The 25,559-nt window shown below is 47.8% G+C and overlaps 6 protein-coding genes across 6 annotated transcripts; 2 read left to right on the forward strand and 4 right to left on the reverse strand.

Moving 5' to 3' along the window:
- Nucleotides 1–1,619: 1,619 nt before the first annotated feature.
- On the reverse strand, nt 1,620–2,567 carry E1B28_005577 (uncharacterized protein; the record flags this gene model as incomplete). Its single annotated transcript, XM_043150146.1, has 4 exons — nt 1,620–1,874; nt 1,928–2,205; nt 2,262–2,380; nt 2,434–2,567. The coding sequence occupies 4 exons, from the start codon at nt 2,565–2,567 to the stop codon at nt 1,620–1,622; spliced, it is 786 nt and encodes a 261-aa protein (XP_043011231.1).
- A 1,542-nt stretch (nt 2,568–4,109) lies between these two features.
- On the reverse strand, nt 4,110–4,466 carry E1B28_005578 (uncharacterized protein; the record flags this gene model as incomplete). The annotated part of the gene is made up of 1 exon (XM_043150147.1): nt 4,110–4,466. The coding sequence occupies one exon, from the start codon at nt 4,464–4,466 to the stop codon at nt 4,110–4,112; it is 357 nt and encodes a 118-aa protein (XP_043011232.1).
- A 1,555-nt stretch (nt 4,467–6,021) lies between these two features.
- E1B28_005579 (uncharacterized protein) lies at nt 6,022–6,970 on the reverse strand (the record flags this gene model as incomplete). The annotated part of the gene is made up of 4 exons (XM_043150148.1): nt 6,829–6,970; nt 6,657–6,775; nt 6,327–6,604; nt 6,022–6,261 (listed from the first exon to the last, which is right to left on the reverse strand). The coding sequence occupies exons 1-4, from the start codon at nt 6,960–6,962 to the stop codon at nt 6,022–6,024; spliced, it is 771 nt and encodes a 256-aa protein (XP_043011233.1). The 5' UTR covers nt 6,963–6,970.
- A 1,029-nt stretch (nt 6,971–7,999) lies between these two features.
- E1B28_005580 (uncharacterized protein) lies at nt 8,000–9,229 on the forward strand. Its single transcript, XM_043150149.1, has 4 exons — nt 8,000–8,165; nt 8,222–8,340; nt 8,400–8,677; nt 8,736–9,229. The coding sequence occupies exons 1-4, from the start codon at nt 8,035–8,037 to the stop codon at nt 8,991–8,993; spliced, it is 786 nt and encodes a 261-aa protein (XP_043011234.1). The 5' UTR covers nt 8,000–8,034; the 3' UTR covers nt 8,994–9,229.
- Nucleotides 9,230–14,715: 5,486 nt separating this feature from the next.
- Nucleotides 14,716–15,694, reverse strand: E1B28_005581 (uncharacterized protein; the record flags this gene model as incomplete). The annotated part of the gene is made up of 4 exons (XM_043150150.1): nt 14,716–14,979; nt 15,048–15,325; nt 15,380–15,498; nt 15,561–15,694. 4 exons carry the CDS (start codon nt 15,692–15,694, stop codon nt 14,716–14,718), a joined length of 795 nt encoding a protein of 264 aa, XP_043011235.1.
- An 8,653-nt stretch (nt 15,695–24,347) lies between these two features.
- On the forward strand, nt 24,348–25,388 carry E1B28_005582 (uncharacterized protein; the record flags this gene model as incomplete). Its single annotated transcript, XM_043150151.1, has 4 exons — nt 24,348–24,481; nt 24,544–24,662; nt 24,716–24,993; nt 25,068–25,388. 4 exons carry the CDS (start codon nt 24,348–24,350, stop codon nt 25,386–25,388), a joined length of 852 nt encoding a protein of 283 aa, XP_043011236.1.
- Nucleotides 25,389–25,559: the final 171 nt, after the last annotated feature.

Consider the following 25,559-nt stretch of genomic DNA (forward strand, 5'->3'; position numbering starts at 1 on the left):
AACGAAGTCGGTAGTCACAGTCTTGGGCGTCATGGTACAACTGGCGGGCGCTCGTGGTTCACGGTATCACAGCCACTTATCATGCATCAGACCGCAGGCACCAATGTCGTCTTCGAGCTTTTCATCAACGTCCACGACGATGATGAGCAATTGCCGCAAATTGCATTAAAGCTCAATATTGAATCTCGATACGCAGGTACAGCACTTATATTCTGCTCAAAATTCTCGTTCTCATCTTGAGTCTAGGTCTTGAGCTTTCGACCATTAATACGAGAAACCCATCCAGGTCGTTTCTAGGCTCGCGTTGAGAAAGAAGGGGCTCAATGGAGGTCGAATTCGACCCCCTTGGACATGGCAGCATTAGTGCTGTCTTACACGATATAACGGAAGAATGTCGAGGATTCATTATGTACGTTGCTGTTGACTCCTACTTTCACGCTGGAACACCCCGCTTGAAACTTACAAAATCTTTTTAGGAGTGAATACTGTCGGTACAGATGAAGACCTATGCCGCAACGCGGTGATTTTTTGTACAAATCTACGACACCTGGTGCGGATGTATAGAGATACCCTCAATGTTTACTTTACTTACAGTTCCATCGTATCCGGAGCGGACCTCATTGTCGATGCACACTGATCACTCATTCGGCTACCAACCATGAACACGTTTCGCTACTCGCCAGTTCTATCGACACCAATTCGAGTTGAAGTTCATCCCCAATGTGGAGTCCTTTTCTTTGCACCACGTTTCAAAATTCCGTAATCATTTAAACACACTCTCACTCCAGCCACTTTTACGGACTGCATCCATTCCCTGGAACCACGAAACTATGTATCGCGTTGGATGGAGATCCTCTTCTCATTGGGAGCATATCTCGTGGAGGGAAGACCCTGTTGCTTAGTGCTGGTTATCTGGAATGCTAGAGGCTTGTGGTTGATGGCGGTGGTGATAAAACGATCAGTGGATATCCGAGTACGCAGGCTAGGAGTTACGATCCACTTAAAGATGAAGAGAAGCGGTTGGTGGACCGCCCATCGTATCGTCTTCATCTCCAACGGATGAGGAATAAACTCGGCATGGCTTGGATCAAGTTGGAGGCTGAAGTTTTGACTTGCAGATAATGGAGTGACTCATTGAAGGGATATGGCAGGCACCTTCATCGAATCTCAAGTTCCATCCCGTCGGTCACACTCCGCCGTTCCATGAATTAGAAGTGTCGCTATCCCTTTCCCATTTCTAGTCCCTTCCCTTCGATATATGCCCCTGTTGTTCCCAACGCATCGAGCGATTTTAAATACTCGTACCGATACTCCATCTCTCTGCCATCGCGAGCGTCCTCGTCTTCTATCCGTTATCGATACCGAGCTTCGTTTATCTCACATTGAACACGGATCACGATCTGTGAGGTTTCAGCCACCGTAGATTGTCCTAATCTACTGGATACTTATAAGTACTATGAGGTCCCGGTCTTTACACATCGAGTCGGTCCAAAAATCCAACACCTTCGTTCTCCAAATATCCTCCACGTACTCCCGCACTCAAGTCAAGCCGTATCTTGTCGAACCTAAACGCGTCGCGAATGGGCTCGTGCAGTAACCCCAGCTCTTTGCTCACAGCCTCATTTGTGGGCCTGAACCTCACCGGCACTACCGTGATGGGTAGGAGGATCGAGGTGCAACAATTCGGCCATCTTGACGAACATACCCGCAGAAGGCAGGTCCTCTGGGGTCACATAAAATCTGTTCGTCCTTGGGTCGTATGTCTGTCCGACCACCATCATTGGGAGAGCGCCATATGACCAGACACCCTTCGCAGGTGCATCTTTTGGCGCCGCGTAATTGATCGTAACGTCGCTGGTGTTGGCGAAGTCGACCTGGGTTACGGATTTAGGTGATGGTGGATGGAGATTAGAAGAGCACTGCTTACATGCATGCAATTATAGACGGTGTGGTAGATCATCATCCCCGACTCGAGCTCTTTGTCGAACCAGATCATGATCTTCCGACTGGGCTTGAGGGGGACTGCTTGGGCCACGTATGGTCCTTCAGAAACATGGATTGCGGCATAGTCTTGACTGACAAGCGCGTCAACACCAAAGTGGATGGGGTGGTTATAGTTGTTGTTGACCATGAATGGCTTTGACCGATCTACGTATCCAGTAACAGAGCCAAAAACACCCTCGGGACTCAGAGGGATCTCCTGACCTGTGATTTTGGGTTCAGGAAAGTGCTGAGTAATAACTTAGGAAGGCAATTCTCACCTGGCATGATGGGCACTCTTCTGGTGGAGGCCTCTATCAATGCGCCAGCCTCGAACTTTTTTGTGCCAAAGACTCGATACTGCTCTTCGAATTCAAACACGTTCTGGAACAGATGTTCACTAATCGTCGTGTTAGTCAAGGTCACCCACATCAGTCAGAGATTCTGACTTACATCACTGATATGAAAACCACATTGTATTTCCCGTTGACCTCCCTTGCGATGCAAAGTTTGTACCCACCCTGCTTGAGTATGGTCAAGGACTCGTCGGAGATGTAGGCGGTGAGCTTGAACTTGTTATCGGACATGGTTTGAGTGATGAGAATAGTTAGATCCGGCTGAGCGCTGCTGAGGGTTCATATACCTAATACACAAGTCATGACACGGACTCCGAAGGTCTTCAACCTGCTTTACGGCTACAGCTTAGAACCAAGACCGGCCTTGATTTAACGCCGGATGGAAAGGCACGAAACGTGAAGGAAGGACATCTCGAATGCATGTCCTTGTCAAGCGCCAAGTAGCTGTTTTTACGCAACACAGTCACTTTGAGTGAGCATGGACTGACAATTCTATGGGAGGTACCGACAGTATGGATGTATGGATGATGGACCCGAATTATGGACCCGGATACATCGGGAGCCGGAGTCCATACATGGCTTTACGCCACATATGCCACATACGCACCATGACAGATCTGAATGGATGAATGGATGAGTATAACTCTGTTTTATAAAAATGATCCGAATGGAACCCGAACTCATTCAAACCACCTCCTAATCGGGTGGCGCAACGGTCCAATTCTATTCTACTGCGAGTGGGCTCGGGAAGGACTCATATTTCGAGTTCAGTTTATGTGAATATCATTGATATTGATAGGTGCTACTCTCTCGCTTCCTCGGAACTTAAAGGTTTGAAACAACATTCCACATCCACAACCGGCGACATCGACTACTCCCAAAAAATACGAAGTTTAAAGATCCGAGATAAGATTGAGTGAGGAACCGAGGAGCTGACCCGGTGTTAATCCAAGGCCGAATCTGTTCTGATATTGCCTTGGAGAGCCTGCTAAATCAAGACTTCGGAGCTCGTGTCATTCCTTGAGATTCGCCGGTCACCACTTGTACAGTAGGAGTCATGAACGTTTGAACCCCCAGCTCTACAGGAAAAGAACTTCTCAGCCGCATCCAACCGTTTTCTAAACACCTCTACTAACGATGTCCGCCAAGTACAAGCCCGAAGACACCTTTCCTGCACTCAAGAATGTTGGAATCAGACTTTGCATCGCAAAGCAAGTCAACGACAAATACGATGCCGCCCCTCAAACTGTAAAGTAGGTCGGATTCGCTGACCCGTTTCGGGCTATGTTGGCTAAATTCCCTGTTTAGGGATATCGTATATCGAAATGACTTTTGAGTTCGAGGAGCGCTTTCAAATCTCGAGTCATTCCGAGTCATTCCGACTGGGCGCGAGCGCGGTTATAGTGCCAATCGAGGTATACAGGATAGGCTGTTGTACAAGTCTGGATGTATTTGAGATAAAGGCAATGGGAGAGATTCTTCGCTCGGAGAGGTGGTGTGTTACCTTCAAAGCAGAGCGGTCTAGCCATCGAGTGCTTCACAACTCCTCTACAGTGTACCCTACCGACCAAGTGCCCGGTGGATCGTGAAAGGTACGATAAGTAGTGCTAGGGAAGAATCTTGACTTCACAGGAGGGAATGGGAAAGTGCCTTCCTCCAACATCTCTCCGGTGTAAACTGCGACACTGTAAAAGAGATCAGATATAGTGAAGAAGTATCAACAGTAGACACGTACAAGCGTATCTAGCCCAGGGACGGTGGTAATCTGCCGCCTCAAACATTCATATCCGTCCCCGAGCCGATTTGACCTTCGCTTTGAAATGTTTCGAGCCCTCTATATATCCGACGAGTGGATTTCGGAGACGATTTTAAAGTGCAGGTGGTGATGACGAAAATAAATAAGAGGATGCAAGTACGGAGGTGAAGAGGCCTTGGGAAGAACGATACAGATATCGTGTCGATAAAAGATTTCTCTTCCTCCTTCTCCTTGATTAAACATCTTTCATCGTCTTTCCACAACTCTTCATCCTGTTCTGGTAGCGTTCCGTAGTTATGGCTGGGTGGCGAATGACCGTACTCTGTTCCGGAATAAGCGCAGGTCGCCGTCTTTTTAGCCCGATTTCCATCCATAGGAAAGGGTGGTGTAGTGATGGCAGAAACCAGAGAACGAGAAGAATAGATATGCAGTGGAGGGAGTTAGATCCATTTCGTGCGGTAGTGGCTGAACGCCAACGGAAACGCTCTTCTTCGTTAAACAGTGTTTATGGATCTTCTCTCAACCGGTCGCTTTCGAGCTCCCTCACATCAGCTGGTCCTCCACTCAGGTCATCGATGTAATTCTATGAAGAGAGATGGCGGGAGAGATCAGCTCATTTCGGTGAATAAGAGCTCAGAAACAGGGGAACATCGCCCTACGCGCGACCTCGGCTCTTACCACTTTCGCGTGCTACACATGTTGCCACCACCGTTCTTTCAACACCTACTTCTTGAATCTTCTCGAATGATCAAGTCCATCGTAACATGCTAGATCTTCTCAACTGCCAACATCAACGGTAACGTCAGCGGTACGCCAACTGAACGACATTTCCCTTTGAGGCGTGTCACGGATGAGAAGAGCGACGATTTGTGGCAATGGTAGCGATAGTGAAAGTGATGAAAGAGTGCTGCATTCGAGAGGAGTTACGGGGATTGCAAGAAAAGGTGCGTTGAGCGCTTTATGGTCCACTGTCCCCCCTCTCGTGTTCATCTTCGACAAGATACCTCCATTTCTCTGGGGTTTCCCGCATTCGCGTCCGTATTCATGAATGGGGTACAGTCACATCTGTTCCCCGTTGGGGGTGGGTTCTGGAATATGGCCAACAATAAATTGAAAACCGTATGCTCACCGACACCTCCCTTCACCAAGACTCAGCACTGAACGCTCTGTTAGTTCGAATACTTATGACTCTTCATGTTCGGAGAGAGGAGAGGAAATATAAGGATGAGTCAAAAGACTTCGGATGGAGGTTCGGAACTCTGTGTCACGTGTGCTCGTTTGATGAAGGAAAGCGAAATAGCGCGGGAGTTACGTTAAAAATTTTTACGCAAACTTTATGCAAAATCTGGGTGATTATGAAAAGTTATGCTAAAATTTATCAAAATGTTAGCGTAAATCTCGACGTAAAACACTTGCGTTACGCTATTCCTCACCCAGTGTCTCCGACGATAAGGATCTTATGGTCGCTCAACGTCAAGCTCAAGATTAAGAATGTATGTTTCCAAAATTTGCCATGAAGGTGTCCTTAGGCCGCCTAATTATTCTGATTCTCTTTGACATGCTCGCCTTGAATATTCTCGACGATGAAAGAGCCTTGGCCCATGCGTACATCGTTTGGCGGCTTCAAAGTTGGCAAAACGCATTTAAAAGAAGGAATATGATACGGCCTGATAATGGCAGTATCTGCACTGTCGACACAAAAGAAGGAGCCGCAGGTCAGACATCCTAACCTACATACTAGATACATCCGGACGTCATACTACGAGTCAAACCAAGAATCCTACACCTTCGTTCTCCAACTATCCTCCACATTCTCCCGCATTCAAGTCAAGTCGAGTCGTTTTGGAAAAAACTGATATGTCCTGTACGAGTGCCAATCAAACCTAAACGCGTCGCGAACGGGCCTAACCCAGCTCTTCACTCATGCCCTCATTTGCCGGCCTGGACCTCACCATGATGGGTAGGAGGTTCCAGTTGTAACAATTTAGCCATCTTGACGAGCATATCCGCAGAAGGCAGATCCGCAGGGGTCATAGAAAATGTGTTCGTAATTGGGTGGTACGTCTGTCCAAGTGCCACGAGAGGCCCAAATGACCAAAGCCCTTTCGTAGGTGCATCCTTCGGCGCCGCATAGTTGATCACAATGTCGCTGGCGTTGGTAAAGTCGACCTGGGTTACGGATTTAGGTTAGTTCAAGTTCATGGTGGATGGGTGATTAGAAGAGCGCTGCTTACTACCATGCAATTATAGATGGCGTGGTAGATCATCATCCCCGATTCGAGATTTTTGTCGAACCAGACTAAGATCTTCCGGCTGGGCTTGAGGGGGACGTCTTGAGACACGTATGATCCTTCAGAAACATAGATTGCAGCATAGTCTTGACTGACAAGCGCGACAACACCGAAGTGGATGGGGTGGCTATAGTTGTTGTGGACTATGAATGGTTTTGACCGATTCTCCGTTCCCAAAATACCGCCAAGGACACCCTCGGGACTCAGAGTGATCCCTTGACCTGTGTTTTTGGGTTCAGGAAAGTACTAAGTACCTAGGAATGCAACGTTCACCTAGCAGGATGGGCACTTTCCTGGTTGCGGCCTCTGTCAATGTGCCAGCCTCGAACTTTTTTGTGCCAAAGACTCGGTACTGCTCTTCGAATTCAAACACGTTCTGGAACAGATGTTCACTAATCGTGGTGTTAGTCAAGGTCACCCACATCAGTCAGAGATTCTGACTTACACCACCGATATGAAAACCACATTGTACTTTCCGTTGACCTCCCTTGCGATGCAAAGTTTGTACCCACCCTGCTTGAGTATGGTCAAGGACTCGTCGGAGATGTAGGCGGTGAGCTTGAACTTGTTATCGGACATGGTTTGAGTGATGAGAATAGTTAGATCCGGCTGAGCGCTGCTGAGGATTCATATACCGCATATACAAGTCATGACACGGACTCCGAAGGTCTTGATTTGCAACTTGATTTGCAACTTACTTTAGAACCAGACGGCCTTGATCTAACGCCGGAAGGAAAGGCACGTAGTATGAATGAAGGACGCCTCGAATGCATGTCAACACTGCGCCAAGTAGCTGTCTTTATGTAATACAGTCCATGCTCATATGGAATTGTGAATGAGCATGGACTGGCAATTGTATGCCACTGGGAGGACCTTGCGGATGGGAATTTTACATCGGGAGTTGCCGGATGGAGACATGTACGCCACATGACGCGAGCTCTTTACTTTAGAACTAAGACCGGGCTTTATTTAACGCCGGAATGGAACTTCACGAAATGTGAAGGAAGGACATCTCGAATGCATGTCCTTGTCTGCACCCCGTAAGTAATTGTTTTAACTAGCTGTTTTCACGCCATACAGTCACTTTTACCTGCATTTGTATGACGGTACTATGAAATTGTGCATGAACTGACGATTGTATTGGTATGGGCCCAAACGCCACATAGTACGCCACATAGTACGCCACGTAGTACGCGACTTCGCTGATGGGTAGGTTTTCTCACGTAAGGGTGAGCTTTGTTTTTCTAAATGATCTGACTGGAATCAGACCTCATTTACTCTTACCCGCACCTCCTAGTCGGGACCGGTCTAATAGGAACAGTAGAACAGAAAGTACTAATGGGCTCGGGAAGCTCGTATTTCGAGTTCATATGATATTGTGCTACTATCTCGCTTCCTCTGGTACTAGAGTGTCGGAACTTAAGCTATGTTCTATTCCACATCCAGAATCAACGACATCTACTATGTACGGGGTGCTAAAGTCCCGACTCGGTGTTAATCCAAGGCCGGACTGGGCTGTTCTGATATCATCTCGTAGAACTCCGAGCTAAATCAAGTCTTCACTTGGCGGCAGTATATGAACCTCCCGCTCTACGGGAGAAGAAACTCAGCACTCAGCGCATCTCAAAGCACCTCTACTGAACATTCAACGATGACCTCCAAGTACAGGCTCACTATCTTCGTCTCCGAAGACACTTTCCCCGCACTCAAGAAGGCTGGATATAGACTTTGCATCGCAAAAGAAGTTAACGGCAAATACGATGTCGCCTTCCAAACTGTAAAGTAGGCCGGTTTCTCTGACTCGTTTCGAGGTAATACTGGCTGAACTCCCTGTTTAGGGATATCGTGTACCAGAGCGACTTTGAGTTCGAGGAGCGCTTTCGAGTCTTCGGGACAAGGAAGTTTGAAGTGGGTGAAACCGCACAGCCCTTCACCAGAAAAGTGCCCCTTTTGTCAGGTAAGCCCTACACGGATTTTTACTTACGCATTGTTGATCTTCGTGAACCCAAAATATAGGTCAGGAGCTTACCTTGGACGTTGACGGCGTTTTCAGCCCTGCGTCTGGACCTGTGGATCCGTCAAAGCCATTCATGGTCAACAACCAGTATGCCTACCCCCTCCATTTCGGTGTCGACGCGGTTGTAGATAACGATTACAACACTGCCTTCGTCCATGAGATGGCGGTCTTGTCTGGAGAGATCTTCATGGCGCCCAAAAAGAAGCTCTTGATCTGGTTTGATAAGGGGCTCGAGACTGGTATGATGTTTAACCACACCGTCTCGAATTGCCTACAGGTAAATTACGCTCTTCACACCCATGTTTTTCAATGGTTTGAACCCCCCGTGACCCCAGCTCGACTTTACGGAAACAAACGACCTCACCATCAGCTACGCCGCGCCTAGTAAAACTGCACCTGAGAAAGGCATATGGTCATTCGGACCTCTCCCGGTGTTAGGACAGACATACCACCCCGAGACGAACACGTTCTCTTTGACTCCAGCTATCCTACCTTCTGAGGATGAGCTCAGGCGACTGGGTGAACTGTTGCGACTTGAGCCCCCCACCCATAGCAAACGTCAGCTTGCAATTACAGCTAACGGGAATGCTTAAGGGAAAGGAGGCCGCGAGCAAAGAGTTGGTTATTGCTTGCAAAACAACGGATTTAAGACGGCATTGGATTACTCGCACAGGACGCCTCACGGTTTACTCGACTCGGCTCGATTTATTTCTCTCGACAAGGTATATACATCATACGACATGGTTTGACTGCGGATAATGGAGGATCGGGGACGACCAGGATGGCGACCAACTCATTCCAATTGGGCGTCGTTATGGTGCGAATCGATATGTACAGAATAGGCTGCCGTAGTGCACAAGTCAGAATGTATTTGAGATGAAGGCAATGGAAAATGGTTACGCATAGATTATGAGCGAGAGAATCTTCGCTCGGAGCTGGTGTATTACCTTCAAAGCGGAGAGGTCTAGCCATAGAGCGCTTCAGAACTTTCCGCTTCTACACTGTACCCGCCGTTCCGGATCTCGATTTCCATCATCGCGATGATAGGATCAAAGGTCAAAGTTGATTTCCCCATCCAACAACCGACGCCGGACAGATATTTATGTAATGTCTGGACGGTGTGGCTATCAAAAAAAAAAACGTTTGAGATTTAGCTGACCTTCCGTATTCGCAAAGCATTGCGACGCACAGGCAAGAAGTTGAAGTTTCGCTTTATTTGATTGAAGAGTGCCAATAAGTGCCAATGAATATAGGTTGTAAGCTTGCAAAATAAGATTTTAGTTTACAACCGGAAACGAACAAAGACAGCTTTGGACGCGGCATACGATCTTTGATTTATCGACTAACTCTTGAACGTAGGTCTCTCCAAAATTTAGCTGTCCGTGCTCATAGCAGACCAGGATGTCCGAAGAGGGCTTGTATTTTGAGAAGGCCACTAGCGGTGGAGACGATGTACTAGCAGCGTCGACGCGTTGCCGGATTTCATTGAGATTGTGGTGGATTCTTCAACGCGTTCTCTGGTTGCTCTATCGAGAGATGGTGCGAATGAGCTCATAGAGGACAGCTGAGAGGATATACGATTCTGTAGGATTATTCTGCGAGTCTGAGGGAAGGCAGGAGAAATCGCATGAAATTATGTAAGGTCCAACTGCTCTTGACCTTTGCATTCAACCATCCTCGACCGGGTTCTGCTTCTCATACGTCGCCCCTTCAGCCTTACGGATACCCCTTAAAGGCATTTCAAGGATACTCCAGGACTCCACGAATATATATCCACGACGTGAATTGAGAGTAATAGAAGTTAAAATCGGCTTTCAGTGACTGTGAGCTTTCATTCCTCTAAATCCGTTCCCTTCTTTATTGAATAGATTAACCAATGAAATCTTCAACGTTGGTTAGGACATCTAATTATTTTCGCCCGACGCGTGGAGAGGCTCTAGTGCGCGTTCGCGTCAACTTTTTATGTTTGTTGAGCATTTGCATCGCGACGTACCTGCTTCCACTCCCATCTATACCTTCAACTATACTCGCTGTGACATCGAATTGATATGGAGATGGCGACGTTCCGTTAGGCTACTGGTGGTGGGGAATATCGTTGTTTGGTGAGTGAACGTTTCGTTACCGCCGGTAGCTCGACTAACGAAGTCTCGAATAGAGGTGATCATCACCGTATTGTGCTCGTACAACAAAGTGGAAGGACCATACGCTATAAAACATCCAAGAGCATTTATACCCCCCGCTCATTTGTCGCCACTGAAGCAAAAACAAGGATTGGTCATGTCGCCTTCGCCTGCGCAACGTCCGAGTAGCATCATCTCCCCCAACTACGTTTTCCGTCCAACGCACTGGAACTGTTGATTCATTTGACTTTTGTCCTCCAAGGCAACTCCGTCCAAAATATTTACCACCACCACTTCGAAGCCTCTTTCTTTCTCCACAGGATCCGTTGGTCAATCAACCCCAGGAAAATACCTGGCTTCTCCTTGGACTACACCTTGGCGGATAGCGCTATAACATGCCACCTCGACAGCTACCAACGTTTCGTCCACGTCGACCGTGCCTCCCCCCAGACCAGCTGTTGCTGCGTACCGAGGCAAGGCTCGGTGGGATCAGCAGGACGTGCAGGCTTCTGCTTTCTTCTTCTTCTAGTATTAACGCCACCCTGTAGGTCCAATTGATGGTCCCTATCTGAGCCAATTGTTGGGCCGTGAGGAAGATGAAGGAGAGGATTAGAGCTTGGGAGGGAATACATCAACCAGTCGAGACTTTTTTCAATGACCATTAAGGAGCTCTCATTCAAAATGCTATTGTATTATTATGCTGCAATTCATACTTTGTTCTATTCCTTCTCGTTTCACCATAATATGTGGAAGCAACTCAAACTCACCATTTGCTCTCCGTACTAGAAACTGCTTCGCAAAATTACAACGGTGAGCGAGGGTCAACCTGACATGGATGAATGAACGACATTAATGTAAACAGTGAGAACCGGACTTCAGAGTTCTAGGTAACAGATTCAGGAACAACGGGGGGCTGGAGTGGGTAGGGACACTTGCATGGCGACCTACAAACACTACAGAGCATCAGAAGTGCTCAGATTTCGAGACAACTTGCTCGAAGACCACTCACCTTGGCCACAGCGAATCACCTCCACAATCAATCAAACTCGCCATGCCTCAATCCTCCCTCAGGTTGCATGAATGTGGGAGGATCAAGTCCAAATCCACCTAAGTCATATTTCTGTGTTCCAGTTTTATTCATGTTGGTCGCCATTTTAGGGTTCGTGAGCCAGTGTTTGAGGAGATCCGTCGGGATTGTCAACGGCTTGTCAATGAGACCGGCTAGCTCAAGTCATTGACAACCACAGGCTGTTCCTCACCGAGGTGCTTCAGGTATTTGCTTCTTGCTTCGTTGGCGGCAGAGTTGTCCATGAGATAGTCGTGGGTAAAGAGTCGCAGTTGATCAGCCAGGCAGGCACAGTAAGACTCCTTGTCAGTCAACCCCAGGTCGAATTCGAGTTGGCACCGCACTCCGGGCTGGTTTGTTGTGCTCGATCGTTTCCAAACTTCCAAGGTACCACGAAGTGGGGATGTGTTCTTGCGAGGCTTTATGGCTATAACCGTTAAAATCTATGCGTTGAACAGGTGTTAGATTAGCTAGTAGCATAGAGCAAAGCCAGTCGTACGTACTTCGGGAGACTTGGAGAGCCACCGTTCAAACGTTCAACCTTCTCGCGTGTGGTGAGCGTTTTCAGCAAACCCCAGTGGAGAAACAGCATATTGACTTGATGTCGTCTATGTATCAGAGTACTACTAAGTAGTTTGATAGGCACGAAGTAGCTGGTCACGACCCCCCCTTTCTATTCTTAACACGACAAAAGCTACACTCAGGCTTCTTCTACTCTTCTTCTCTCGCCGCAGATGTACAACTCGGCCCACTCGGCGATGCTAGGGGCCCAGTATGCCGACCAAGGAACGTACGAACCACGAGCGTCGGATTTTGATACACTCGTCGCCTGAAGAATGTTGAGGAAACTAGCGGCCAATTTGAACGGACGGCGTGATCCAACTTTATTTTCATGTCGTCTGGTTGCTACTAATGTTAGCCGCCGTACTGTTGTTCTGGTTCATGTGTTATAAGGCATGGCCAATCGAAAAATTGAGAACCTTATGCTCACCGACACCTCTTTCCACCAAGGTTCATCCTTACATTTTAACCGCTCTCCGAAATCCTGAAGGGTCATAACCTATTGAAACTAGTGGTGCGAGTAATGCAAGTTAAGAGAACGAAAGCTGTTAGGATGGTGCATTTCTGGAGGCCTGGACTTCGTGGACTCCGAGGGTTCAACGTTCAACATTCAGCGCTCAGCTGCAGAAGCCCGTTGGCTGTACATGTGGCTGCGTTTCGATTGTGGGCGCTCATTTGAGAGAAAGAAAACGTGGATCACAGCCACAAACTCGTAACATGCTAAAAACTTTCTGTGAATTTATCCTCTTATTCTGATTCTCGTTCATAGGCTCGCCTTGAACATTCTCGACGACGAAGCCATGCATAAATCATTCTGCGGTTTCAGAAAAACACATTAAAAGAAGGAATATGACTACGATATTGGAAATTGCAGCATCTGCGCTGTCAACACGAAAGAAGGTGCCGCAGGTCAGAATGGGTATGTTTTCGGTGCTCACTCAATCTGAGCTAGTTGTTTACGTTATTAACTTTTCCGTTCACTATAGAACGCCGTGTCCTGTACGCGATTTGACGGAGAAATACAGAAGACTGTTGTCTCTCATGTAGAATATTAAAGGGCCAAACAGGTATGTAACAATGGACTTCCAATACTTCATCTCATGCTTTCCTCGTCTAGAAAACCACAAGGGAATTACGAGGCCTGTAATGATGAAGAGACATTGACGAGCCCTCTGGCTCATCCTCAGAGCATGTTTGCCAGGATGGGAAAAGAGCGCTATGTTTCGCATACCAGCACTCACGCTCGCTCCTACCCGTCGCCACTCGCTACGACACCGGTACGACACCCTCATGCATCAGCATGGGATTCGGAAAGGTGTCTTGTTGACGGTATGGTGGGGAACGTGGTTCAGTGGGCTTGTAGTGGCTACTCAGAATCCTGGACGCTCGTGGATCAGAACGTCAAAACTGGTCTGGTGGCGTAGTGAGGTTGCCACGGCCGAGGGACACTTTAGGAATCCTCGTCGTCCTCAACCACCGCGGCTGACCAGAACCTTCACCAATTCCTTTCCACCTACCGAATGCGATGTCGTATCCATCCGACCCTACGAGTAATGGACCTCCTTCCCCGTCCATCGAGAACCCATTTCCATCCAACCCGCACGGCATTCCAACCCGTCCGTCTCTTGTTCCTTCGACAAGAATCCTTACTGAACGCGATTGCTCGCATTCGAACGATACCTTCGTACCGAGGGAGCCATCACTATCGCATTTTATTTGCCAGCCTCCCATGGAATCGGTTACATCAAGGATAGAAAGGGTGATCTATTCCGATTTGGCACAACGTTCCAAGCCGAGAACCCAGAAGCTGGTCCTATTCTGAAAGCGGCTCGCCTCTTCTGAATAGTGGATCATGATCAGCTGGAGCTTGTTAGCGGTTGACGGGGGCAGAGGAAGATCGATCGGACCTCAGAGGAGTCTCGTTTGTATGCAAAGTCTGGTACGTGATGACATACATCTTTGACGATATCTAAACCGGTCATCGTAGCATCAACACGAAGAGCTCGAGAACACAAGGTCGGAGGATGGCAACGCAGGGATCTGGGAACTTTAACGGAAGGTTCCGAGTTGACGATATAGTCTTCGTCCGGATGAGGGAAACTCCGTTCTTTGCTTTTTCGGGAGACTTTTGTGTGCCCTCCCTATCCGGTCGTCATTTATGAAATTTTCGACATCATGTCGGATCCACGGGTTGCGAAGGTTCCTTCACTACATATCAAACTTTCCACAGTTTACCGGACATTTATATGGCGCTTGTGCAATCATCACATTCCTGTGCTGCCGAACTCGATACCGATCCGCCGAGCCTACGACTCTTCTCCGCTCGAATAGAGAGTTGCAACGAAAATATATTGTGCTTGTTTCGCAGGTACAATCCAGACTTTATACTATGAAAACATATCAAATCAATCCAAGAAATCCCATTCCTCCTGTTCCCTCAGGTTATATCCTACTTGTCGAGGGGAAGTCAATCAAGCCAAGTCGATGAAACTGTGAGCTGTTCTGTACGAGCTGTCCGATACCGTATATAATCCCGTTGAACCAGAAGGCGAGCCCTGAATTGACGATTTATTTTTTGCCCCGAGCATCACCATTCGTGATGGCAAGATGACCACCACTCTCGGAGGGAGGTTCAAGTTGCAACAGCTTGGTCAACTGAACCAGCTCCTCCGCGGTGGGCAGGATAGTCTGGGTCAAAGAAAATGTGTTCGTCTCTGGGTGGTACGTCTGTCCAAGCACCACGAGAGGTCCATATGACCAGACTCCTTTCGCAGGTGCATTGGCTGGCGCCGTGTAGTTGATTGTAATGTCGCTGGTGCTCGTGAAATCGAGCTGAAGGTAACGCGGAGAGGCATTTCTCAGTCAAATGGTTGAAACCCCACAACGGTGATGCTGCTTACCCGAATGGAGTTGGTGATGGCGCGCGAGATCATCATGTCCGTCTCGAGATTCTGCTCGAACCAGACCAAGAGCTTCTTCTTGGGCGTCAAGAAGACGTCTCCAGACAGAACTGGTTTCTCAGCGACGTAGATGGAGCTGTATTCACTACCGACGAGCGCGTCAACACCGAAGTGGATGGGGTCCGTGTACTCGTTGTGAACGGTAAATCCCGCTGCAGGATCCACCGCCCCAGATGCAGGGCCAAACACGCCAGCGGAGCTCAATGTGATCTCTTGACCTGCATTATTGATTCAGGGAACTGCTACAATCGCACAAAGCGTGCAGTGCTCACCTCCCAAGATCGGGTTCTTCTTCGTGGATGCCTCTATCAACGCGCCGTCTGAGAACGTGTTCGTGCCAAAGACTCGGTAGCGATCTTCGAATCGGAACGTGTTCTGGAACAGGAGTTTGCTAAATGAGAGGGAGTCAGCTACGATAACGCGAAATTTCAAGGTGAGTGAATGTGTTCTTACTTTACACCTTGGAACACGACGTTGAATTTTCCATTTACTTCCTTTGCGATGCAAAGTCTGTATCCGTACTCCTTGAGCGCAGTCAAGGATTCGTCGGAGATGTAGACTTTGAGGCCGTACTGGTTGTCAGACATGATTAGAGATGTTGTGAGAAGAGTTAATGCGGCGAGTGCTGCTGAGTATTTTCTGGCCTACAGTTTATGGCTTATATACCTCTCAGTGGGTTGTGTATCCTCACACATGATACGGGTGCGTAACTTGCAACTTGTCAAACTTCATGTTTAGAGAACCGGCGTTGATTCAACGCCGGGTTCACTGAGCCGAAATTCTCAGTACTTTCCGTTGACTTTAATCCAGAAAGACATCTTGAATGCACGTCGTTAGTGATGTGAATCGTTCGCCGTTCCCGCATCAGACATATGCGCCACCCATAAACTAATGCAGATATCCTAGATTTGAGCCGAGGTACGAGGCTCAAATCGGAGGATAAGATAGTGGCAGTGAGATAAGCGTAGCTGACGCGTCAGTCGACTTACCTCCTGCGCTCATCTCACTGCTCTCGACATTTTTGTTGTATTACTCTTCATCATGACCGGAATCGAACCTTCTCAACCTCTTACTATTCAACAAAAGGAGCTATTAGTCAAACAAAATTCTTTATCCAATAACGAGCGACAATCTCGAACACGCGTCTCGGACCTCGCCAGAACTCTTTTCAGCAAATTGGCGATAATTCCGAAAATTAAGAAGATCCACGAAATCAAGGCCAAGAACGAGGAGCGTAGGATGAAAGATTTAGCTTTTTTGCAAGGAGACTCCCCGGATCCAGCCTCTCCTCAAGCTTCGGTATGGGATCTCTCGACAGACGAATATCAAGAGCTGGTAGATTCGAAGGAAAGACTAGAGGAGGCGAAGCCTTATCTTGAAGGCAAGGTATACAAGGAGCTGCTAGAAGAACAGAAGAAGATGGAGCCAAAGGCTTCATCTGACGAGGGAGACCAGAGCAGACTATATGCTCTCGATTTCGAAGAAGTCGAGTATAGCTCAATGGATTCTCCCGAAATTGATTTTCCTACAGACCTTATTATCTCACTAAACCACAATCCCAGAAAATCCCCTCCTCTCGGCATCTTCCTCCCTGACAATCTCAAGATCATAGTCCGAGAACTCGCTAGTATCAAGACAAAAAAAAGTCGCGTCGATTCTTCGCTCAGACAAGAAAGCCACCATCCTCGACCTCGACGACCTCCTCAGTAAACTCAAAATCAAACCCGACGACGCTTTCGAAGGTCTTCCCGACGCTTACGACTGTATTGAAGCCATGGATGGCCTCTGCAGATTTGAGGCCATCAGGGACTCTAAAGGGGAGAAAGGCATTCATTACATGTTTATGCACGCTCACTGCCTCTATTTCAAGAACAAGCCAGACTCGAAGAAGTATTACAAATGGTGGAAGCCAGTCGAACTCGAACTTCGACAAAAACGTTTCGAAAGTATGGTGAAGTTTAGCAGACAGGCATACGACGATCAATGGATCCTCATGCAGGCAAAAGCGGACGGTGAGATGGCCGCAGAGGCGAGGTGGGCTGACCTCGAAGCGAAGATGGCGAGGTTCCGTGAAGACGAGTCGCGAAAGCGCAGGTCATATCCAAACCGCGACGACGACTCAAAGGACTTTCGCACTCGCAAGCCCTTTCGGTCTGGCAATGGAGGCGGCCCATCCTCGGACCTCCATTGCATCGCTTGCTCACTCCGGGGACACTCGGCGAAGACACACAGCACGTCGGACCCTTCTCCGCTCTGGGCAAGCCTCAGGTCCAAAATGCTCTACCACCCGACCTCCAACAAACCCCTCTGTGGAAGATTCAATATCTTCGGCACTAGCAAAGGCGACAGAGACGGCAAATGCTCTGACTGTAAAGCGGAGCACGTCTGCTCGTTCTGTGGAAGATCAGAACACTACGCCCTCAGCTGGAAGTGCCAACAGAAACCCAGCGAGCGTCGCTGAATGGCTCGAAATGGCTCGCCATCCACCTTTAAAGTATACCAATTTTTCCTCTCTCATTCACCGCCGCGTACATCCAAAATCCACTCCACCCGAACTTCTGGATCTTTTTTCTCGCATCATCACTCCATACGATCCCTCGGCCTTCCTGCAAAAACTTAAACTTCATAACCTCTTCCAACACTATCCTCTTCTCATAGACAACCTTCGTAACGGTTTTCCGCTAGGCGCAATGCCCATCCTCGATACCACTATCATCATACCAAACAATAAATCCTGCCTTGAGCACCCCGAAACAATGACTGAATACATCACCGACGAGCTTAAAGACGCTCGTTTTTCTGGCCCTTATACCAAAGAGATTATGGAACAGATTATGGGTGGCGCGTTCTACGCCTCCCCTTTCATCGTGGCAGTCCAAGATCAAGGACCAGGTCTTCCGATGAAAAAGAGAATATGCCGACATCTTTCCAAGGACTCTCGCCTCCTTCCTGCCGTGAACTTTTTCATTGACAAAATTGACTTTCCTACACATTTCGACATGGCCACCGGCTTCGCCGACATGGTAAGTATTTCTTCACACCTTTAAATTCCGATACAACCGTCTCATCCTTACGGGATGCATTGCGAGTCTGGATCGTTCAGGCACTCAGACCCACATGATCTCGAGCACGTCGCACTCGACAGTCGGGCATCTCTCTTACTAGTCAATCTCGCCGTACCCCACAGAGGGATATAGGGCCAAATTTTTTGCCGCACCTAATAGATGGGTACAGGGCCTCTTCATTCTTGCCGTACTCGACAGTCGAGTACAGGGTCAATCATACAAAGTCTACCGAGCACAGTAGCTCATTCATTTATCAGGTCGCTTGCGCCCCAGAGGGCTTTCAAGCTTGTACAGTTGACATTGCCAAATTTCACCGGACCTGCCCAGTGCTACCGCATCATAAGCCATTCCTGGTAGTTCAAGGGAATCCAGGTGAATTCTACATTGATAACAACTTCCCGTTTGGAGCCGCTTCAGCCAGTTCGAATTCTGGAATGATAGCAAATGCGATGGTCGATATCTGGCGAGCAGAGGGGATACAACCAATCAAAAAGTACGAGGATGATATTATCGTCGGTCGTTGTCCCAGACAACGCAAACTAACCGACGGATCATACATCGAGATCAATCTTTTGCAACACCCTCACTCCTCGTTTCCATTCGATCCTCAGACTCTACTTCCTTTCGACCCCGACGACCCCGATATATCCCTGTTTCGCTACGATTACGATAAACCCAACATGATGGAACGCATCAGCTGCCTTCGTACTCCATGGCATCCCACCAAGGGTGACCAGTTCTTCGTCTGGCTCACAGTATTCCTCGGCTTTCTATGGGATCTTCCCAGACGAAGAGTATCCCTCCCTGAAGCAAAGCGCCAAAAGTATCTATATCGGATCTCCTCCTTCGCCGATCGATATAGTGGTGTACAGTGTCCGCTAGAAGAAATAGACAGGATCCACGGTACACTATGTCATTGCGCCTTCATCTATAGAGAGGGTCGTACACATCTGGCTTCACTCTCCAATTTCGGTGCCACCTTTAGAGGTGACCGTTTTATACGTAGATGGGTTCCCAGATCAGTTAAAGAAGATATACAATGGTGGTCAATAGTACTTTCCGACGCCACCTTTTACAGACAACTTCGCCCTAAAAGACCAATACTAGACCTTGGTATCTATGTCGACGCCTCTACTTCATGGGGAATAGGCATCATTATCGATGGCAAATGGGCTGCATATCGACTTCAACCTGATTGGAAGGACACAGGCACCACAATCGGACGGGACATCTGCTGGCTCGAAACAATCGCCATCGAACTTGCAGTCTACTACCTAGCCGAGAAGGCCGACGTAAGAGACAGGGATGTTATTATCAATTCTGATAATCAAGGAGCGATTGGCGCAGTGCTTAAGTCTCGCTCGCCAAACCTATGGATCAATCTCTCCACCCGCCGCATGTACTCTATTCTGTACTCCCTGAATATCACACCAGAACTCGTTTATGTTGCATCTGCTCAGAATCTAGCCGACCCTATCTCGCGCGGAGAATTAGGCCGGCCAGAGGACAAACTCACCCAAGCCTTCAGTTTACCTGAGGCTCTCTCCAATATCCTTGCCTATGTTTAGGCATCTCCGTCGAGCGCCGTCGGTCAAGTCCGATGAGAGGACGGTTGAACCGCGCACAACCGTACCTCAGTCTTCATCATTGTCTGCTTTTTCTAATGTTACAACTGCATCTTCAATCGCACCCTTACCTCGCTCCTTCAGCCAACCTAGTACCTCAGTTATCAGAACCCCACGTAAAGAAAACCGCTATGCACCGAACCCTCTCAGACCAAAAGTCCCGGCCAAAGACCGCATCTTTTCCTGGGAAACCGAATTCTCGCAAAGGAAGAGACAAGAAGAAGAATCCAAGTGGCCGCCCAAAGTAAAGGCACTTGCGCAGAAGGCAGTGTCCGGAGCATTCGGTGATGGTACAAAATCATCATATGGTGCAGGGCCTCTTCGATTTACTCAGTTCTGCGACAAGTACGAGATCCCCGAAGCAGACAGAATGCGTAAGTTTACGCAATAAAGTATCCCTTTCGCATATTTACCAATTCCCAGCTGCCGACAAGACCCTTTTAGCAGCTTTTATCGGAGAGCATCTTGGAGAGATCGCCTCTGTCAAAGGTTGGCTCTCTGGTATACGAGCCTGGCATGTTTATCACGGCGCCCCATGGTATGGTGACGACCCACTAGTGAAGCTCGCTCGGATCACAGCCAAGAAGCAAGGCTCTCACCGCAAGAAACAACAACGGCCGCCCGTTTCCATTGAACATTTAGTCGTCCTCAAAAGCAAATTAGACCTCGACAACCCAAAGCACGCTGCCACTTGGGCTATAGCAACTACTACCTTTTTTGGATGTAGACGTTTAGGAGAAACGACAATTCTGTCAGCCAAAAAGTTCGACCCCAGATATCATGTCACTAAAGAATCGTGAGTATAATATATAATTCCTTCTACTCAACGACCAACCTCTATCCAGTTCAGCAATGTCGTTCAAGAAACTTTCAAACGGCTACGATTCATGCACTTTTCGCATTCCTTGGACCAAGACCACCAAACAAGAAGGAGCTGAAGTTGTCCTCACTTCACGCCCAAAAGAATTCCATGACATTTGTCCACTCGACGCTATCACCAATCATCTACGCGTCAATTCACTTCTTCCCTCTTCATTTCCCCTTTTCTCATATATTGACGAACTTGGCTCTCCCACCATGTACAGCAAAACAGAATTTCTCGACTTTTGCCGCGGCATCTGGCAAGACGCCGCTCTTTATCATATATTCGGACACAGCTTTCGCATCGGAGGAGCTGTTGAACTTCTCTTGGCTGGTGTTCCCCCCGAAATCGTAGCCGCCACAGGGGGTTGGAATTCTCTCGCCTTCTTAGTCTACTGGCGTAAAATTTCTTCTATTATTCCTCAGTTTACATCCAAAGCTTATTCCTCAACTCGTATTCAACTCATTGACAAGCAGATCGATACCTTTAGAAAGAACAATAGTATACCGACCTCTGTAGTAAACCTCGCCGTAGATGGTTTGGACTTAACTGATGATTAATTTCATAGATTAATTCTATCATATTTTTCGTATGCTATATCTCGCACTTGTTCAGTTGGGGGGTCCAGATTGGGCTTCGTTAAAAGCCGGCACCTGTACGTCAGAGCAAGTGCTCAATTTGGGCATCACAGGTTCCGTCGTTTTCTCAGCCCACTTGGTGCCCCGAGCGCTCAGGCTGGCCTTGGTCGCGTTTGGCGTTCTTTGGGCAACGCGTAAGATCACGGGCAAATCACATGCCCCTCTTTTGCGCGCCCAAGCCAGCCTCCGGCAAACCCACCTACTGAGATATAGCACGAGTAGAGTACCTACAATATAGCAGAACTTATATATTTATATGATCAAAGACTTGTTTATATCATATAGTATTATTTAGTCTCTAGTTCCTATTCTACGTTTAGAAACGGAACTAGCTTATCCACTATTGAGATCGCCGGATACGCACTTGTAAAGGGATTCTGACGGACATGCATATGCTGTGACACTAGTATTTTTCAACTTGACCATGGTACAACCATGGATTGTTAGCTCGCATGATGACTCACGACTTGACAGTTTTCCAGAAGGTCTCCGTTCGTAACCCCCTGAGACTTCAAGAAGCTTGAGATAGATATGTCGTCTTCGTCGCCAAGCTTCCGAAGGTGATTTGCATGCCGCATTTAAATATACAGCGGCAGGACTAGTCTTCTGAGTTCTATATTGCCACAAGAATCCAAGATTTTTGGGTATCTTTTCCAGACCAAGTCTCCTGAGTATTTTTCTCGCAAGGCACGTGCTCTCGAGTACCTACCTGATGTTAATTAATTCTACTCTATTATTCAATTATAGCCCTTCGCTAAATATATGGGTGGCTGTGTCTTCTACTGGCACCTCTAGCAACTTGCGACCTTCGGACTCCATGACTTGGAGAATTCCGAGAATATTAGTCGCCCCACGCCTCTTGTAGCGAGTCGATTGATAGCAATTGAAGTGATCAGTAGCTGACGGAACGAATAATAATCGACATTTGGGCATGCCAGCACCGGCGGAAGGAGGAGAACTGGAGAAAGTGTCCGAGGACACTTCCATCTGAACATTGACTCAAAGGTTAAAGCGATGTTTCGGAGTTAGACTAATAGAACCAGCGGAAGGGTACTAGTAGTGCCCCGCCTTGAAGTACTTCTGAACCGCGTAGGATATATCGCCGATATACCTTTGAATCGCATTCATGCTAACAATGTTTGACTCTAATTCGGATCCCTTTCAGTGGACTAGAAAACGCCTTCAAGGCAAATTAAGATTTACGATTTACGTTTGCCAATAAGATATATCTCATACACGGGGTACCGTTGCCGAGCAGGGTCAGTCTAAGGTTAGCCTGAGCTTTTTCATTTTGTTTTTCACTTCAACAAGTTTAACATTGTGTCTAGAAGCATTCGGAAGTGATGCGACATGATGCATGATGGCCTTCTTGAAAATAGTTCATTTTTACATCATTGTATTTATTGTTCTGAGACGCAGATTTTGTCTATTTGAGTCTTACAGGAGTGGTAAGCACGAGCCAGATTGTTGAGATCCAGAATGAGACGGTCTCACGCGCTCAGTTGCTCGGAATGGACAACATGTGTGTCCAGTGGACAGCGTGGCCGACAAATTTGTAGCGGACACAGGAAAAACAGTGGGTCGGTCGTACACGTTCATAGATACGATTATCGATTACAACAGTGTCCCATGATCGTGGGCGTGGGCGGCGGCGGCGGATGAGGGCGGGGGCCATCAGTAAACATACAGTACCGGCTTGTCCGGCTTTTTTCGGCTTTTTCCCCACCAAAAATACGGAAAAGCCGACAAGCCACAATCTATGTCCTTTTTGGGACAAGTCGGTTCCGAGTGTGCGCGTGCAAATAGAAGTAAATAGAATTACAGAGTAATTACGGCTTTTCTTATTTATATGTAGTTAAAAACATAACGAAAAGCGTCTTGTGACTTGCCTGCCATCAAAAAAGCCGAAAAAAGTCTAAAAAAGGCGAAAAGCATTATGTCATTTTGCTGATATGGGAAGGTCAAAACTAGCCACTGTCGGCTGGTGACGGACAGTGTCCTGAGCAACAATGCACTCGGCAACGGTACTTTGACATTCCACCAGTCCCGGCCCGAAGTGCTCATCAGCCTACTATCCTACTATGTTGCACGCTTCTAGACGCAACCTTATTGAAGGCCAATCGGCCAATGCTCAAGTGAAAAGTGCAGAACGAAGAAGTTAACCTGGCCCAGCTCGGCAACAGTACGGGACTTGAAAATGTAGGAAAAATGATCTTACGACTGCCAGTGGTAACTTACTCGTTGAACATTGCTGAAGATCCGGGCATAGGAAACAACGTACACGCACCCCAGATCCAACCTCACCATATGCCTCCTTTTCTTTCTTTTCATACCTCATGCATTATGCTTTATCAATGACCGCGACACGCCCTCGTTAGGCACGCCAACTATCATACACAATACTTACACACGACAACAATACCAACAGCTTCACAACCAAGAGACCAGGGGCCCATAGCTTGGGCAAAGTAGAATAGAAGGAGAAGGAATGGCAGCGCTCTATCGAGCGCTCCCGTGTGTCTTAGCACTAGACGGCTTGTAACACGTAAATCTGCAGAAAAAAATAAAATTAAAAAAAAAACATCGCTGAAGATGCGATTATTGTGTCGACCACAACCAGGCCAAACATATGTCTTTTGCGGACCGGATCAAAACGGCGAGTGGTATTTGGATATCAACCGCCGGCAATTCCCGGATTAAAACACCGAATTATCAGTGAATGCGATTCATCCTACGCGGTTCAGAAGTAAAGATACAGTCATTGTTCTTGGGCCAAGGACGTGCATTCGAGATGTCTGTCCGGAAAGTCAACGTTCAACGTTCAACCCTCAGTGAACTCCACACGCTACCTCACTAAGTTGGACCCGGCGTTGATTCAACGCCGGTGGTTCTCTAGTCGCTGGCACGTGAAGTTCGACAAACTACAACTTACGAGCTCTAATATGTGTGAGGATACACAACCCAATGAGGGGTATATAAGCCCTAAGCTCTAGACCAGAACATACTCAGCAGCACTCGCCGCATTAACTCTTCTCACAGCATCTCTAATCATGTCTAACAACCAGTACAGCCTCAAAGTCTACATCTCCGATGGATCCTTGGCTTTACTCAAGGAATACGGATACAGACTTTGCATCGCAAAGGAAGTAAATGGAAAATTCAACGTCGTGTTCCAAGGTGTAAAGTAAGAACACATTCACTCACCTTGAAATTTCGCGTTATCGTAGCTGACTCCCTCTCATTTAGCAAACTCCTGTTCCAGAACACGTTCCGATTCGAAGATCGTTACCGAGTCTTTGGCACGAACACGTTCTCAGACGGCGCGTTGATAGAGGCATCCACGAAGAAGAACCCGATCTTGGGAGGTGAGCACTGCACGCTTTGTGCAATTGTTGCAGTTCCTGAATCAATAATGCAGGTCTAGAGACCACATTGAGCTCCGCTGGCGTGTTTAGCACTGCATCTGGGGCGGTGGATCCTGCAGCGGGATTCACAGTTCACAATCAGTACACGGACCCCATCCACTTCGGTGTTGACGCGCTTGTCGGTAGTGGATATAGCTCGATCTACGTCGCTGAGAAACCAGTTCTGTCTGGAGACGTCTTCTTGGCGCCCAAGAAGAAGCTCATGGTCTGGTTTGAACAGGATCTCGAGGCGGACATGATGATCTCGCGTGCCATCACCAACGCCATTCGGGTAAGCTGCACCTTTCACCGTTGTGGTAATTCAAATGTTTGACTGAGTAAATGCCTCTCCGTGGTTACCTTCAGCTCGATTTCACGAGCACCAGCGACATTACAATCAACTACACGGCACCAGCCAATGCACCTGCCAAAGGAGTCTGGTCATATGGACCTCTCGTGGTGCTTGGACAGACGTACCACCCAGAGACGAACACATTTTCTTTGACCCAGACTATCCTGCCCACCGCGGAGGAGCTGGTTCAGTTGACCAAGCTGTTGCAACTTGAACCTCCCTCCGAGAGTGGTGGTCATCTTGCCATCACGAACGGCGATGCTCGGGGCAAAAAAATAGGTCGTCGGTTCAGGGGTCGCCTTCGGGTTTACAGGTTTATATGCGGTATCGGATAGCTTGTACAGGACACCTCAAGGTTTGATCGATAGGATGGGAGTGAGGGAACAGGAGGTAGGAGAAGAAGTTGGATTTCTTGGATTGGTTTGATAGGTTCTCGTACTATAAAGTCTGGATTGTATCTGCGAAAAAAGCACAATATAGTTTGGTTGGAACTCGTAACTCCTAGA

Source organism: Marasmius oreades, chromosome 3, assembly GCF_018924745.1.
Source record: "Marasmius oreades isolate 03SP1 chromosome 3, whole genome shotgun sequence".
In the NCBI taxonomy this organism is placed as follows: domain Eukaryota; kingdom Fungi; phylum Basidiomycota; class Agaricomycetes; order Agaricales; family Marasmiaceae; genus Marasmius; species Marasmius oreades.